Here is a 17,030-nt window from a genome sequence, read left to right as displayed (position 1 = left end):
GAAACCCTCAAGTATATGTTACGAGTCAGGACTGTGGTCTTATTTTACTTTCCAAGTTAAATTGGTTTGTGGCGATTTGCTCATAGGCATCTGGTGGGGTGTTTGTTTGTTTGGGGGGTGTGTGTTTGTTTGGTTTGGGTTTTGTCTGTGATCAATTTATTTGTTAGAACCTTTTATGAAGGTTTTTCCTTGTGTTCCAAAAGGGCCCTTGGAGGGCAGTGACAGCAGAATGCTTTCCTTGAATATGAACAGCAAACACAAGATGATGGAAATAGGCAACAATTTTATTCTTAGAAAAAGCAGAAAATTCTAGTTGTAAATTATAAATAACTCTAGAAGAACAATGCTTGAAATAGGTACAGAAGGAAATGGGTATTATAGGTACAGGAAAAAGTGCTTGAAATGGATCCTTTGTTAGATAAAAGTCTGTTTCTATTTAGAAAGTGCACTTAAATGTACTGTAACATAATTACATTAGAAATTTAACTAATAAACTCCCAGAAGCAGTTCTCTGGAAACCTTTCCATTGTGCTTTTTTCAACTTGGAGGAATCCTTCAGAAACTTTTAGGGAGGAACAGTACAGGAGGATTTGGCAAGTGTCGCAGGTTGGTGCTGGGTGGGCGTCTTGGTCCCTGCAGGCTCTCTGCCTCCCAATCTTGTTGGAGGGTACCCCTAACCCTGGACTGGGGTACTGGGGACTCCTACCCCAGATGCAACGGCACCCCAGCCTCACCCGTCCTCCACAGTCAATCTGAGTGAAGCTGCCTAGATCATCTTCTGTCCTGGGAGGTCAAAGCCAGGACTTTGTAAGCCTGAGGTCAGTGTTATTCGAGGTCTCCTAAATCTCCCCTGGCCGACAGGGAGTGCTCGGCTGGGGGTGCTAGATCCTGCATCTGTTCTCACTGATCAGGGAAACTGCATCAGATGCTGTTGTGTGGCTGAGCTGAAGTGCCCAGGTGTGCCTGAATTAACTTTGCTCTTCCAATTCTCTAAGGACCTCCTCTGCGTTGTACCCTTCTGTCTGGGCATTCTCTGGTGTCCCAGCAGTGCTGTCTTGTCTGGGGCTTGAAAAAGTACTGCTCTTTCTGACCCCATATCTATAGAGGAAAGAGGGATGGAGTCTTTAATCAGGGTATTTCACTGAAAACTTTTCTTTGCCTTCAGCCCTGATATTTCTCTCTGGTTTTGTTGGGCAATTAGATCCTGTTTTTTGTTGCCAGAGAGATCAACAAAAGATTTACTTCTTTCATCTACCTCTTGGAGGAAGAGAATTTGAAACAAGATTAGTGACTGAGTTTGAAAAAAAGAGGAAGAAAAAAAAGTCTTCCATCCATCATAGCTGTTTGCAGTGTATTTTTCCTGAAGCAAGTTAGATAATTCTTTTTTTCAACCATATTTTTATTGAACTGGTGAGCATTGTGCCCTCAAGTATAGTATCTGCATCTGTTTGTTACCCTTGCTACATGGCTATCCTTTTCTGTGCCACCGTGGCTCCTGTCTCTAATCTGCACATATTTCCTCTTCTCTTTAAAGTGTCCTTTGGGGCACAGACCCTCTTTTTGTTCAGTCATGCACAGGGGTGTCTGTGAAGGAGCCCTATGCTTTGCCACAAGACAAGTAATAAATCATGATATCCAGCGTTGTAGGGACTTTCATAAAACAAGGTCGCCTTTTAACCAGTACTGGGTTGGTTTTTTTACCGAGCACAATGTCTCTGTGACTATTCGTACTTGTTACTGCTGCTTTTTAAAATTCTTTATTTAGACTATTGTTAACCACTTCTGAAGGCTGGAGTGGAAAATGAGTGGAAACATGTATCCTGGTGTCCCCTGGTTACTTTAAACTGAAATTGTGGTGTGTAGAGGGCAGGGTTCAGAGCATTTATTGCAGATAAAAATGTCATAAGGCAAGTTTGGCCACACTGTCCTGCTCTGGCTGCCCTGGGTCAGCGATGGCAGACCTGGTGGTGCTACGGGATAAGCATCACCTCCCTAGCGTGAAGCCCAGGAGCTCTCAGCTCTGTTGCAGAGCTGTTCACTTGACTCTTCTGGGAGCAGTTAATCAGTTCAGAGCATTTCTGGGAGCCTACAGGTGAGCATTATTTCAGATTTTTTTGTGGCTCACCTTGAGATGGGCAGTATTGTGTGTATATGTGTATTTTATATACACACATAGGTATGTATACAGTGTTTCTGGAGCAGTATTTGCACAGGCTGCATTAGGGGGAAAAATAATTAACCACAGTGTTTGCTGTAAGCAGGTGGGTGCAATAGGAAACTTCATCACTCAGGATTTTAGTTGTGTTTCCTAGTAAGTGAACCATTTTGTGGAGTTAATTTAATTCATTAGTTTTAATGGTTTGCTATTTTCTACTGAGGAGAAGGGGTATCTGTAGGCAAAAGTATGTGATTTCCCTGAAAATCTGCTTTTACTTGGAATATATTTCCACCTGAAGCAAGTGTGCACGTTTCAGCTCATTCCCCAAATTTAATTCTCCTGTTTTTCTTTATTTTTAAGACTGGGGGGAAGTAAATAAAGTTGGCCACTGCTCAGATGAATGTGTATGCTTCTGCAAAGCTCTATTCAGCTGCTAGTATATTTGAGGTGAAATCCTCGGTCTTTTGAGGTCAGAGGGGAGTTACGTCACAGACCTTGGGGAGAGTCATGATTCAGAGGGCTGCAAAGAATGGCTTGCCACAGCTTACTTGTAATTCTTGTTAGTGTATCAGCAAAAAAAGTCTTAGATCTCATGCCTCTTTCTGAGATGGAGCTCATAGATGTTATGCTATGGAAATCCTCATCCAGCAGCTGGGGACTGGGTTGTCTTTGTAGATTACTCACAGATCTTGCTCATAAGCACCCACTAGTTTCTAAAAAACAGTGACCTTTAAGGTGTGTGGAGTAGGGGCCCCCAAATTTTATCATGCCATGTAGAAGACTACACTTTCCATTTTGCCTGTTACATATATATCATGCATTTATAGAAGTGTGTGTGTATGTAATAGAATATAAATATATATAATGGACTGCATTTCTGGGAGGAGTCAAGATCTTAAAGCAGTCTCAGGCTTCTTTATAAAACTTTCACAGAATTATGGCTAGTGGAAAGAACAAATTCTCTGTTATTTATGGCAGAGACTCAAAGGAGCTGTGATGTCTAAAACACCAAGAAAAATCACAGTCATTTATTTAACAATTTACAGTTTAGCCATATCACTTTCTGAAGATGGCTAGTCTTCAAGGTCTGGGTAATTTCTTGTAAAATCAACTCTAAAGGAGTCAGTCTTGGCCTTCAGTGATGTAAAGTGATTGGTTTAAATGATAAATATTTAAGCCCCTAGGTTTTTATACAGGTATTTGAATGATGGGCTCTAATACTTAGGGAGAAATTCTTCTCTTTTCATTGCCTGTCTTTTTCTCTGGACAGTTCTTCAGATTTCACATGGTTCTCCTTTCCGGGCAATACAAACTTAAAAATAGATATACTGCTCTGGTAAAAAAGTCCATAAACAGCACAAAGTAATCCTCACTCTGCTGTTCATCATTTCTTTAATAATACAGATATTTCTACAAGAGCTTTAATGTTCCCCTTCAGAGGCTATTCAGGGAACTGTAAATCAAAATTAAACTTTAACTTTGAGGAGGTGTTACTCGGTAGGAATCTATTATTTGCAGTCACTCTGCTCTTCAGCAAAGCTCCAAATACATCTAACCTGCCTGATTTTCATCAACCTTAATTGGATTTCTGAACCTGCTGAGTTCACTGGGTCTCTTCCTGATTTTTGGAGTTTTTGGTTTGGTTTGGGGTTTTTTTGTTCCTTTTTTTTCTCCTGTGGTGAGATAGAAGTCGAATCTGGGCTTTGCTGCATGCAGCCATCCTCCATGACAGACCTTCTCTGACTGTAGAGGATGCATTTGGATCTCGGTCTCCTCTATCTTATCCTTGCCCTGTTTCCTGTAGCTCAGGGGTGCCACCTCCCAGTTCATGGTGGTACAAATGCATGTCCTCAGCATTTGGGCAATATCCATCTGGGGACACCACTAAATCCTATTGAAGTGCATTTTGATGACATACCTAAAAAAGCTCTGCTGGTAACAGGAAAGTTATTCCAGATTTGCATTATTTTAGCATGGATAAGAATTTAAGCTAGTGTTTAAATGGAAACAATAATAAGGTGTAATGTTAAATGAACTTATGATTTAATAGGAAATCCGAAAATGGTAAACAGATTCTTTTTCCTTAATGTTCTTAGGCTAAACCCTTGAGACTCATTAATCTAACTGCCTCTATGATTGCACCTACTATGGTGGTTTTATAAAAGTTTTTATCTGAGATTAAAAAATTAACCTTACTAATGGCTACAATAAAAAGCTACAGTGGAGTAATTTAAAATGGGGAAAATTTTGTTATTACTCAAATTCTACTAGCTTCACCACATTAATTTGTGCTGCATTAAATATGAGACTTCAAGGTTGTACAGCAATGTCAAATTCAAAGCTTCTTCCCTGTTTTGGAATTTTTTATTTTTTTTTTAGGCAGTTAAGTGTCTATTGTAACAGCAGTAACTTTGAGTTGGGTAAGCAATAAATGGCATGGTTTTCCTTATTGAAGGCCCCGCTGTGATTTGTGGTATGTGGATTTGTAAAAAGGACTTGTCCCTGTGGCACAGAACCTAACTCTTCCTTTACTGAGAACACAAATGTCTCAGTGTTATGCACCAGGATCTCAAAGCCTGATATTTTAAGGAATGTCACTATTAGGCTGGAGGGCAAGTTTAGCATAAGGGTTGGTTATACATCTTATGCACTGCAGTGCAGGGCTTTAACTGCAGACACTTTCCCTATCTGTGCAGTCTTCCTACACTTGAAAGTTAATTCACGTGAAGGAAGCCTGTGGATTTAAAATATCAAGACTATCTTCTTGTACGTGCCTTTCATTACAAATGAGATGATCCACTGCAAAAGAAAAGATACTTGGGAATAGCTTTTTCCCATGATGGCGCCTAAATATTGATGTACTTGCATTCAACCTTCGCCTTGGAGACAGCGTTTCATTTGTCTGTTGTTCTCAACTTGTTGCTTCTGCTTTAATTAAATTCATTTAAGTGACGTTTAGCTCAGGCTGGGACTGTGCTTCTGACCTCTGATTTGAAGGTAGGTTGCCATGTGTTTTTGAAAAGCACGTTAAATTCAGTCTCCCTTCCTTCCTTCTAAAAATCTTTTGCTTCCTTTCTATGACTTTAGCTAACCTTTTCTGAGCTGATTCAAGTCTACCAGCCCAGCAGAAACCTCTTTTTCCTCACCACTCCCCTGCCCCAGCAGGTTCAGTTTCTTTGTGGACTACTGAGTTGGCCTGCCTCATGAAGGGGTCCAGGGAGCACCAGAACTGGGTGCAGGTCCTGCAGATGAAACGTGGCTGGAGACAGGAGGGCTTGGTTGGGGTGGGAAGCAGAACCTACTCTCCCTTCAACTGCAGTGACCTGGGAGGTTGGCTTACCCCAGACCACTACCTGTTAAGCAGCATGAAGGGTGCCCCTTGGTGATGCCTTGCCTTGCAGTGTGCTCTGGGGTAAATATTAGCTGCAGAGGTATTCACCTCTCTGTAAGTGGGGGATTTGTAAAGGCAAGGGCTTATTGAAAGAAACGTTTGTTGCAATTCTCAGACTATTTCCCATCACTCACTAATGAGGCAGCAGCCCATGAGTTCCAGAAGATGGGAATGGAGGAACAGAAAGCAAGCATGTACTTCTGTTGCACTGCTTTCTACTGCAGGTCTGGTTCACTTCAATGCCACGTCTGCCTTCTTGCCTCTCTCCCTTTACATGTCCTCAGTCGCTTCCTGCTGTCAGACTCCTCCATAGTACCTCATAGTTACCATCTGGTTTCTGTGGTCTTGCTCTTTTATCGCTTCATCTCCTTTCCTCATAGGGCCTTGCAATGACCCATTTCCCTCATGAACACCCATCCTCAGATGCAAATGTATCAACTTCACGTTACCTTCCTTCCTCTTTCTGTTGATATTTCACCAGTCCTCTTTGCCCATTATCTGTGACTTTCTTTTCTCTTTAACCCTATAGGAAGAGCTGATCTAATACTTAGAGAGTCTAAGAGAATCTAATACTTTTTGCTAATGAGAAAAGCTTCTCCATATTTTGAGCTAGTGTTTGGGAGAGTGAATGGAGAGAAGAATGGTATTTACTAGCTGAGCATGGCAAGGAGGTGAGGAATATCAGTAGTATGAAGTGTGAGCAGCAGAAGTGCCCCAGGATGTAGCTGTCTGGTGCTTAATCCTCTGGCTGCTGTCCCCGGGCTTTCTGGGCATCCAACGGGTGGTAGAAAGGGCCTGCATCACCCTTCTGAGATCTGACCTCTAGGGTGTCTAAAAATGTGGAAGGGGAGGATCTGCCATGGAAATAAAAGGTACTTTCCAGGAAGCTGGTGCTTGGGGGCAGAGGCCTGTTTCAGAGATGTGCCATTTGGGACTTGGCTAGGCTTTTTGTTGTGCTCCTGTTTCCATCCTTGGCTGTGTCACCTTGGAAAATGCACTGCCTGTGTGTGGGTTTGGCTGCCCCTATAGAAGACCCCCTCTGTGTTTAATACACCGTTCTCCCGTGTCTCCTCTTCATCATGGGGGAGGGTGTCAGATATAAACATGCTGCTGAACATCTATTTTATTTTCGCTCCCATAACCTGGGAGCAAATCCCTAGCAAGTGTCACTTGAGTGTTATAATGGAAGTCAATTAAGCAATTTATGGAACCATAATATAGTTGACCTCAATCTCCACATAAAATTCACAGGGAAGGGTATGAGGTTTGGGTTTTGTTTTTTTGTTTTTTTTTTTAACTTTTCTTTGGTTGTCATGGCTGGGGTGATGCACAGCATTGTGTTTCTCTTCTGTATTTTTTTTTTGTATGCTCCATCCCACTGTATAAGAGGATGCTCTTGCAGTTTGTGAAGTCTGTCCATAACTGGCTGTTTGCTGGATAAGGGGGATCAATGCTTCTGATGAAGGTGCCCAAAGGAAAGTTGCAAATTGTTTTTGGTATCTCCTATAAAAGAAGAAAGCCCAAGATAGCCTGCGGGGAGTGGGTATTTGACTCACATGGGGAAACCCAGGCTGAAGCCACATTCTTCACCTTCTGATGATTATATCTAGTTCTCTTCTTCCTTTCCCTAGCAGATTTTGGAGTGCTTAATGGAGGAGATTAGATAATTTTCCCATTTGTATAGATGAGACAGCAATCAACTGAGGCACAGAGGGGAGAGCCAGGAGTGGAGACCAGCACAGTCTGGCTCCAGCCTTGCACTGGTGATGGCTCCAGCCGTATGGCCACACTGGATGCCTTCAGTCTTCATTTCCTCCCCAGGGGAGCTCGATATGGATGTTGCAAGCATTTGCTGCAATGTCTTGGCACCAGCCATTGTCTGTAGGATGCACCTTTAACCCCTCTGCAGGCTGAGAGTAGAAGAAAGGCTTTTCCACCCTGTCCCCCTAGAAAAGATGAAGAGTTCTTTGCTATTTATTTTGTCATCAGCATATGTAGCGAAAGTGGTGGCGAGAGAATAATATGTCCGTATTTGTATACTAATCACAAATTTACAGAGAACTTTGGACCAACCAGGTTTTTTTCAGCTTGTCAGAACTAGATTGGTATTTGTGAACAATGAAAATATTGGGGAATGGGAGTATTGTACATTGGAGAAATGTTCGTTGTCACTATCTTTAACCCAAGTTTTTGTTTGCTACTAATATTGTTGAGATCAGAGTCCAGGTATAATTTGGATTAACGAAAAAGGAGAAAGAGAAGAGGCACTGTTCTGTGTTTGCACGCTGCAAATGAATGTACCAATGAGACTTTATATCTTAATAGTGAAAAGTAGGGCCCTGATTTAGAAAAGCACTTAAGCATGTGCTTCTCTTCAGGGAGTGACAGAGTCCTATAAGGCCTATTGACTCAACAACTGAAAGGGATGTCAGCTTGTACCCATACCTGAGTAGGTATCAGAATAAAGGGAGGGGAGGATTTTTTTATTATTACTTTCTGGGTTTTGGTGTTTTTTTCCCCCACAGAGTCAAGGTGAACCATGGGAGTATTAAGTACTGCAAAATTACAAACACAGAAGCATTACTCCAACTTCGTAGGAAACCTCTTCCCCCAGCACGTTGTGTTTGCCTTTGGGAACAGTAAGTCAGGTATTCAGCTGGGAAGACCAAACCATGTGCAGAGCTTGTGAAAATAATTATCTCTACATTTTGAGCTTTTGTTTCACCGCCCTTAAATATGGACTGAAATTTCACTCCGAAAATTCTGAGCCAGAACATGATTTTGCTGGCTAAATTGCATATAAAACCTAATTAAAAGCATCATCCCACACTTTTCTTTTAAAAGTACATCTACTACCATCATGCCTCTAAATGTAACAGAGCTCAACAAGTCTCTAGCAGCCAAGAAGACATGTAATTTAAAGGCTATTTCAGCATTTGATTAAGCACACAGTGATAACTACAAGCCCGTGCCCTGCAGGCATGACAAGAGGCAATTATGTTCTGAGGTCAAAAGCGAGGGGGAGAAAAAGCACAAGATTTTGATGACTTACTTAATTTTCCAGCTCCTGAAATTAGCAGAGACAAAGAAGTTCTAAATCGCCCAGATAAAATCCTGTCACTATCTGTTGCTGTTTCACCCTCTGCTCTCACTTTGCCCTGCAGAAGCTCAGGAGGATGATTTTCCACCAAATGGCTGCACTTAGAAAACTCAAGTTGGCACATGTTTAAATGTTAAAAAGAGTGTTTTTCAAAATCTTTAAGTTCTGCCGTCTGTATTTAGATGGCTGTCTGCACATAGGATCCTGGAAAAGACACCTGTTTTCCAAAGTAGTGAGCAGCCATCAGCACCTCTTGACTTCAAGCCAACAATTAGGTCACTTAGGAGATTAAATAAGGAGCTCAGTGAGAGACTGCAAAGATAGGGAGCTGCTCAAAGGAGAGAGAAGTGTATTAATGAATTAATACAGTAGTGCTGTGTATTTCACAGATGGGCTTTGATGTATCTTATTTCATAGCAAAAAGCAAAAAAATCTTTGCTCCTCACAGGAAAACCAGTAAGAATGTTTAAGTGAAATTATCATATAGGGACGCAACATCAAGAAATATCCAGGAAATGAATGTTGACTCCGTGATACCACAGTGAGGTGTCTGTAAGTGAAGGCTGCCCTTCTTATGTCAAGCAGTCGAGTGATTATGTGAGAAACAAAAAGGTAAATTCCAGTAAACAGAAAGCCACATCTAGAAATGTTTGCACGTGTCCAGGGGTTCTTTAATGGGAAGTAGAACATGAGCTGTTCTTTTTGGAGACAGGTGTTTGCTTTTGGTTTGGGTTTTTTTGGGGGGGAGGGTAGAGAGTGGTACTGGGGACTTATATTAATGCAATTTTAGTAGCTCAATGCCATGAAGTCTTGTGTACGGGAGAGATGCCCAAGATACAAGAAATGTGCTCTCACACCTGGTACAGAAATGTGTTTAACAGCTTTTACTAAAGCTCTGTAATTTCATATTAACTGTGAAGTCCTCCACCGGAAGTCTGAGGTACTACATCATCATTGTTGATAGAGTTGCTGTGAGATTAGGATGCTATCTTTGCCCTCAGATAAACTTCTATTTCAAGAAAACTACATTGGTGGTATCAGTTCCTAGTGTCTTATTTCCAGCAAAACACAAGAGTTAAGATTAGCTGCATATGTACAGGATTGCTGTTTGACAAATACACCAGGTTTGTACAAGTGAATTCCCAGTTAATTTCTGTGATTTTAAGCAGGGTTTTCCTCAACCATCACATGTTTAATGTCTGCTTTCTTTGACAGTATGGAATAGTTATTGCAAAAAAATGCATAGGAATTAACTGCAAAAATATACTTTCTGAAGCATGTGAGCCGGCATTTTGAGCTTTGGTTTCTATAGTGGGAACTGTAAAAAGTCAAGTAGTATTAGCAACTGTCTGCCATTTCTGTAGCCTACGGTAGCCTCCCAAAGAAAAAGATTCAAATTGCCCAAGAACTGGGCCAAACCATAGCTCCAAACAGCTAATATTGACTGTAAACCTCATTTTGCCATTTCTTGGCAGTTAATAGGAGTCCTCTAAGTGCATGGCAGGAGGAGGGAGGGCACTTGGCCTCAGCGTTCTGCCAAAAGCTGCTAGAAACCTTCTGCCTCCCGTGTTGCCAATCTGCTCAGGTTTAGTACAGAAGAGGCTCAAAAAGAGAGCTCACCACAGCTCTTTTCCAAAATCAGCAGCCTGGCATCAGAAATTTTCTGGTCAGCACTGGACCTGTGAATGCTAAAGGTGATGCAGGCAAATATAAACTCTCCCCCTGTTGTCACAGAGTCCGGTGTTTCACAGAACAGGGGCTGCTGCAGGCTTCTGTGGACAGATCCTTTTAAGTGGACTTAATACCTCTTGATGTTGTTTGTAGGGCAGGCTAAAATTGCTGGGCTTTGCTGACTCTGCCTTTCTGATGGGCTTATCTCTTTGATCAAATGTTGTCTCTAACTTTATGTCCCATCCTTCCTCCACTCACCTTGTCGTTGATTAGTGACATAAAGGCAAGGGTAGGAACGAGGTATTGCATCTCAGAGGTTCACGCTTGTCCTCCTGGTTTCCCTCCTTCTGTAACAGGAGAATTTGGTCGTGCTAAGAATTTACTGCATTACACAAACGTATGGTGCAATATTATCTCAGAGCAAAACTGTTTCTCTGATCGCAGGGAAGGAGGACATCTTACATGATCCAAACCCTAAAGCTATGCTAATTGTAGAAGCTATTATTCAAGAATAAATGCGTGTCTGTCTTGGGAGTTTGGCATTTAATCCTCAACTCTGGCACATCAGTAAGGATCTGATATTAGAGTAATACCTGCAAATTTACAGAAATGGGAATGTTTATCTGTCTAATAATACAAATCTAAATGAGACAAGTGACAATAATAGAAGGCTTCACGGAAGTTAGTGTAATGTGTTGGATTGCTTCCTGCCAGACAGACAGACAGAGCAGCCTTGATACAGTTAAGGGTTATATCGAGAAACATCAGTATGCTCTTATTTCCATAAGCAAACTTGGCGTGCATGTACCACGTGGAAATTTTATCGGACAAGACAACAGTGCATTGGAAGGGATTTTTGGTTTTGGGGAGGATATTTTGGTGATTTTTATAATGAGGCCAGGGGGCAAGTGAGTTGTTGAAAGATACTCAGTGTCAGATGGACCCTGGATCTGTTACAGGGTTAAACCTTCCCTGACTGCTCTGTGACCATCACATAGATATGGGCTTAGTTTATATGTTCAGTTTTGTGGTTGGAAGTAGTACAAAATGGAGCCAGAAGGGCACACCGTAACTTCAGCTGGAATCCTTTCTGGTGTGGACGAGTTTTCATTCTCGTGGAATGAGGAAGGGAAAGGGCTGGCTTTTGTTTCAGCTCGAGGCTGGTGCACTCAGCTGGAAAACAAGTATTTGGTTCCCAGCTTCACTGTGGATTTCCCGTGAGATCTTCTGGAAGCCGCATAACCCTTCTGCAGCTGAGATGAGAAAGACGATGCATAGCTACTTCATAGGGATATTTGGGGGATTAATGCATTCACGTTTGTCAAGCTGTTGAAGATCTTTGTATCAAAGAGGCTGTAAAGATGGGAAATATTATTGCTTGTTGTCATGTGAGTTTGTTTACTAATGCTTTAGGGCTTTGTTTTCAAGGCATCTCAAAGCATGTTTCTTTTTTCTTTTGCAAACTGTAGCCTGGATTTCTTTTAAAACAGGTAAGATTTCTGAGAGCTCTTTAAATTAACTTTACAAGTATGCGCCAGTATTGAACATCCAGGCAGATGCCATGCAAAGCTGAGACTGAGCTTTAATCACCCAGTGTCCCATATATTGGCCTTTCCATGGAAAGTATCACTGCAGGGCCCAAACTTTGGGATGGTTGCCAGAACCCGCAGGCCATCCCCCGGCACACTGCAGGCTACAGCAAAAGCCATTAGGCTCGTGTTTTCTAAGGACCAAGAAAAGGACCAGGAGCAATGCAGATGTAATAACATCTGCAGTAGGACAGATGCAGTCTCGCTGAGCAGGTGGGATCCTGGTGCTTGTATTGCTCATTGTCAGAAAATTTCCCCGGGTTGATCAAGTACAACACAGGACTGTAATTTTATATATCAAAGCTAACTAGCTTTTCACCTGGTAAGTAGAAGTAATAACAGTGCCATAGTTGCTATTTACCTCTTTCAATAGGGGATTTCTAAAGCCCTGTATAAAAGGGATCATTAGCTTATTTTTGAGATGAGAAAATCAAGTCGCTGAGTGAAGAAGTGATTTCTCTGGGCAGCCAGCAAGCTGGGGATCGGACCCTGTTTCTGCAGACCGTATCTCAATGGTATCAAAACTATCTCAGTACAGCATATGGATAAAACCTGCTGCTAAACATTGTTCTGCTTTTAATCCTAGCCTCAGTGTGGAAAGTAAGTGTTTGCTGTGTTTCTGTGTTAATCCTTGCAGCTTTCAGCCGTGCCCCGGTCCCCATGGCTGTGGTCCGAAGGGAGCTGTCCTGCGAGAGTTACCCCATAGAGCTTCGCTGCCCGGGAACAGATGTTATCATGATCGAAAGTGCCAACTACGGGAGGACTGATGATAAAATCTGTGACTCTGATCCTGCTCAGATGGAGAATATCCGCTGTTATCTGCCAGATGCCTATAAGATTATGACTCAGAGGTATAGTATTTAATATTGTTTGTTTGCTGACTGTTGGTTTTTTAATCCGGTATGTACACACCAGTTTGTGTGTGTGTTTGCATAAGAAAATGCAGGTACTTAGTCTGCATGTGCACAGAATTACAGCTATCATTGCTAAACTGTGGGTTTAACAGAGCTGGGTTAGCATCACACAGTATAAATAACATTTGCTGTAAGTACTACTATCTAATCAGTCATCTTGATACTCACTGTGTCCTAATTTTATCTCTGAAATTACCTAAATATCAAGGCTCTTAATGAACATATAAGTGAAATCTTTCTCAAATGCACATTCACTGTTTTTTCTGCTGTGTTCAAACAGATGGCAAATAATCTCCTTTAAATAATTAATATTTTGTGTTCAGAATAACATTTACATTTTTCAAAATGCAAAGAAAAGTCTCCATCATTCATTGTGTTGCCAGGCTTTGTTTTAGGGAGGATCTGAATTCCCAGTCAAGGACTCACATTCACGTTGGTTTTGCAGAAGACTTGCTAATTTTCTGTATAATAACTATTGCTGTTAAGTGTGGCTGCTGCATCAGGAAATAGTAACTGAGATGGATGCCACATAGACAGACTCCTGTATTGCAGAGCCAGGGCCCAAAAGTTTATTCCAGCCTAGAGGTATACTGATTATGGAAGGCCTTTAACTATTGCTGAATTTTTCAGGGTATTTTCTGGCACAAGAGGTGTTGTGGGAAGGATTCGTAAGCCACAGTTCCTGACATGTAATTGCATTCAGTACATTACTCCTAATAACTACACATGAATAATTATTCAGTGCATTTGGCTTTTAATTAAATAGTAATAAAAATTACTATTTCAGGGTATTAATAATGGTATTGACATAGGCAAAGTGTTGCTAATTGAAGTCATGACAACAGTGTTTGCATGGTGACCTAATGGCTAAAGCAGTGTAAGGTTTTAATGGAGTATCTTGCTATTGTTTGCTCTGAGACATTTTGCACTAAAAATGGAGTTGTGTGAGCAACAGAAGAGAAAGCGTGAGTTTCATCTATATTTGACATGCTAACAGCTATTTTTGAGCTCCTTTTAGAATTGCTCCACATCAAGGATTTAAATCTCAAAATCCTGAGAGGTCTCATGAAAAATGTCCTTGTCGCTGCATATGGCTCCTATAAGCCCATTCTGTAAGTTAAACCTCCTTGCGTAGCTGGTTGAAGTCCTGTTTTGTAGGATTGTGCTGGTTACATTTTCAAGACAAGTGAAAAGGGTAACAACACGCCATCAGCCAGTCCCTTGGATTCGGCATGGTTTTAGTGGAATTACTGTAATTCTCCTGTTCAGGTTGTTAGTGGCTTCAAGCAGAAACCCTTAATCCTCTGCATATTGGCAGAATAAAACCATGTCATCCCCTTTGTGGGCCATTACAGAGTACAAAGTATTAATATTTTTATATATACGTAGTAATGTCCTCCAGGCACTAACTTCCAAGCCAAATGCAGACCTCTGCAATCTTCTGGTCAGTCCCCACGTGTACCAAGCCTGCAATAAACATTAGCCCTTTGGTCAGGGAGGGCACATAATCATGTTGTGGGCCCACAGTGCTGGGATGAAAACTCATGTTGATTACTTGGCTCCAGATACCATCACTGCGGACTCAAATGGCTTAGCAGAGAGTTAGCAGGGAAGCGCATCTCTGGGGCAAAGCATCTCTGTTTTTCCATTTGGGAAGAAAGTGGTGCTGCAAAAGATGGCCACTGAGGGGGAAATTTCTTGCAAGGGAAAAGCACATCCCTGCTTTCTGAATATTAATATCTGTGGGGCCTTGCCTGATGCTATTTATCAGTGAGGAGGCTCAGGAAAGGGTGGTGGCTCTTTCCATTTAGGGCATTTGATCAATTTTCATGAAGAAGCGTGCAATCATGTTATTAATTAGGTACTCTTGAGTTTCTTGGAAATAAATATAACCTGGTTCTAGTTAAAAGGCAGGTTTAAAAGGGGAAAATAACTCTACTTTGCATTATTATGTCAGTCTCATTTCTTTTTTTAATCTCCATTTATTCAAAGAGTTGAAACAATTTAAAAATAAAACCATTAAAATGAAATATGTTCTTAAGATGCAAACCAGTCTGCCAGCTCACAGCTCTGAGTACGCCTTATAGCTGAGCCTCTGAAAAAAAGCACTTTAAAAGGAAAATCGTGACAGCCTAGTAGTTGTGGCACTAACTATGGGATTTTCTTCTGAAAACCTCTACCTGCAAAATTAATGAATTCAGCAGTATTTGGGTGGTTTCGCAGATGAATGCAGGCTTTAATACAATGAGCTTGCCTTTGCTAACGTTGTGGGGTGGGGAATCAGCTGCTGGGAACTAGAGATCCTCGTGGCAGTATAACCTGCATGGTAATGGAAGCTGTCTGCATATGGAAAGAAAAATGATATGCGCAGTGCATGCTTATTATGCATTGATTAATTATTGCATTCATAAATACACAGTCCCGTTGTAGCTTTTATAATAAGTTGTCTAACTGCTGGCAGTTTTTTTATCAGCAACACTGTACAGCCAACTTAGACACATTATGGCATGGCTGTGGGGAGGGGGAGAGGGAAAGGTGGGAAGAAAAGTATGTGTGAGACAGAGATGTTTGTTGTTAGTATGTGAGCTGAGGCTGCGAGTGAGCAGATTTATGGCAGATATTAGTGACTGCTCCCCCAGCCCACCCTCCCCCCCCAAAAAAAAAATTGAGCTAGTATGTTTCTTTCTTCTGTGTGTTTATTTAAATTAATTTTGCAGACGAGTACGTGGGGTTATTTTGAAAGGGAAAGGCATAAATCTGATGGTGTGTTTGTGGAGCCCCCTGAGCAGAAGGACACAAGGAGTTCTTACTGCAAGCATTGCCCTGAAAATCTCTAAAATCTTCAGAGTATTGCTCTAAGTAAAGAACGTCTAAACAGCTTGTAGAGAGCTATTTTATAGGAAATTAAATCTCTGTGGCCTATTTTGTTTTTTAACTTTCCAGCTCTTCCTTCAAGCATTCGAGCAGCAGCTGCCCATAAAAGCTCAGGAAGAGTGCTTTATGGACTGAAGTTTTTCTGATATGATTAGAGAAAAATGTATTTCGTAGCATGTTTGCTTTGGAGAAACATCTTTTCAAGGGCTGTAACAAACAATTAAATTCTAACCATGCCCATTGTAAACTGTGTGCACTGTACCATGGGAGACTTCACTATGTCCTCCCTTGAGCAACTGTGCTGCAAAATTAACATATCATCCATTCAAACAGACGGGGTTCTCTGCGAACAATAGGGAAAAGCAGCCTTCTATTCCCGTAAGAGTTGCCTTTGTTTTTATAGTGTTAACACTGCCATTTAATCTATTAAAAAACACCCCAAAGGAAAAAAAAAAAAGTTTTCAGCACTCTCTCTTGAATTCCTTGTGGATGCTTTCCACCAAGGAAATGCCCAGCTCAGAAAGACAAAAATCTGTGTATTACTTTTTGCATGCTGTGGTTTCACTACAAGTCAGTGGAGTTAGTCACCTCGTAAAAGTGCCCCACAAATTTAAGTCTGCAACATGGGCAAGGGAGTTAAGTATTTGGTTGCCTACTCCTTGATTCAGACAAATATGCTAGCGTGTGCTTCTTTTTAAGGCACATGCTTAAGTGTTTTGTGGAATGATGACCTGCCCATGTGCTTTCCTGGGTTGAAGCCAATGGAAGGAAGAAGATGGGTGGATCAGGTTTTGCATGCACGTTTACAGAACTGTGCGCTGTAGATACCACCTTAGTGTTTATTACTAAGCTCCTTATCCTTTCCTGTAGGCTTTAACCTTTTGCCACAGTAGAGCGTTGCAGAGCTCTTGTGTGCCAATATTGCCACTTCTGACTTGGGGATGAGGGCTGAAAACTGCTCAGCTCTCCCCTCTCTTCTCCCCTGAAGGGAGCACTTGACCCATTTTGTGTCCCACAGGCAAGACACCTCTTGCCCAGAGCTTCCCGCTGCTCCGAAGACAGATCAACTGTAGCTCCTCTGGCAGAGGATGTGTAGCCCGCACAGTGCAGTGGGACATGTACCCCCTGCTCTGCTGCAGCTGGCTATGGTGCCATCTGCCCCCAGCAAAGCACCCTGTTGCAGTACAGGTCAGGGCCTGGCAGGTGAGTGCTGCAGCTCTGCTAGTCTCCTCTGCTGGGTGAGCAGATAGAGAATTTCTAGTAGCTCCGTGGGACGCACAGCTGGGAGGTCCTAGATGCCCTGCCGGGCTGCAGTTGCTTAGCTGAGCTAGTT

General features: G+C 41.9%; 1 protein-coding gene across 1 annotated transcript in view; it reads left to right on the top strand.

Annotated features, from left to right (window-relative positions):
* ADGRL3 (adhesion G protein-coupled receptor L3) overlaps positions 1-17,030 on the top strand; it is a 338,557-nt gene that overhangs the window by 44,686 nt on the left and 276,841 nt on the right. The window contains exon 2 of the mRNA XM_075033579.1: positions 12,547-12,760. Within this exon, the coding sequence (XP_074889680.1) occupies positions 12,547-12,760 (214 nt within the window). The remainder of the gene's footprint in view (positions 1-12,546; positions 12,761-17,030) is intronic.

Source organism: Buteo buteo, chromosome 1, assembly GCF_964188355.1.
Source record: "Buteo buteo chromosome 1, bButBut1.hap1.1, whole genome shotgun sequence".
Lineage (NCBI taxonomy): Eukaryota > Metazoa > Chordata > Aves > Accipitriformes > Accipitridae > Buteo > Buteo buteo.
The sequence above is the reverse complement of the archived record's forward strand: the minus strand, read 5'-3'. Positions and strand labels throughout refer to the sequence as shown.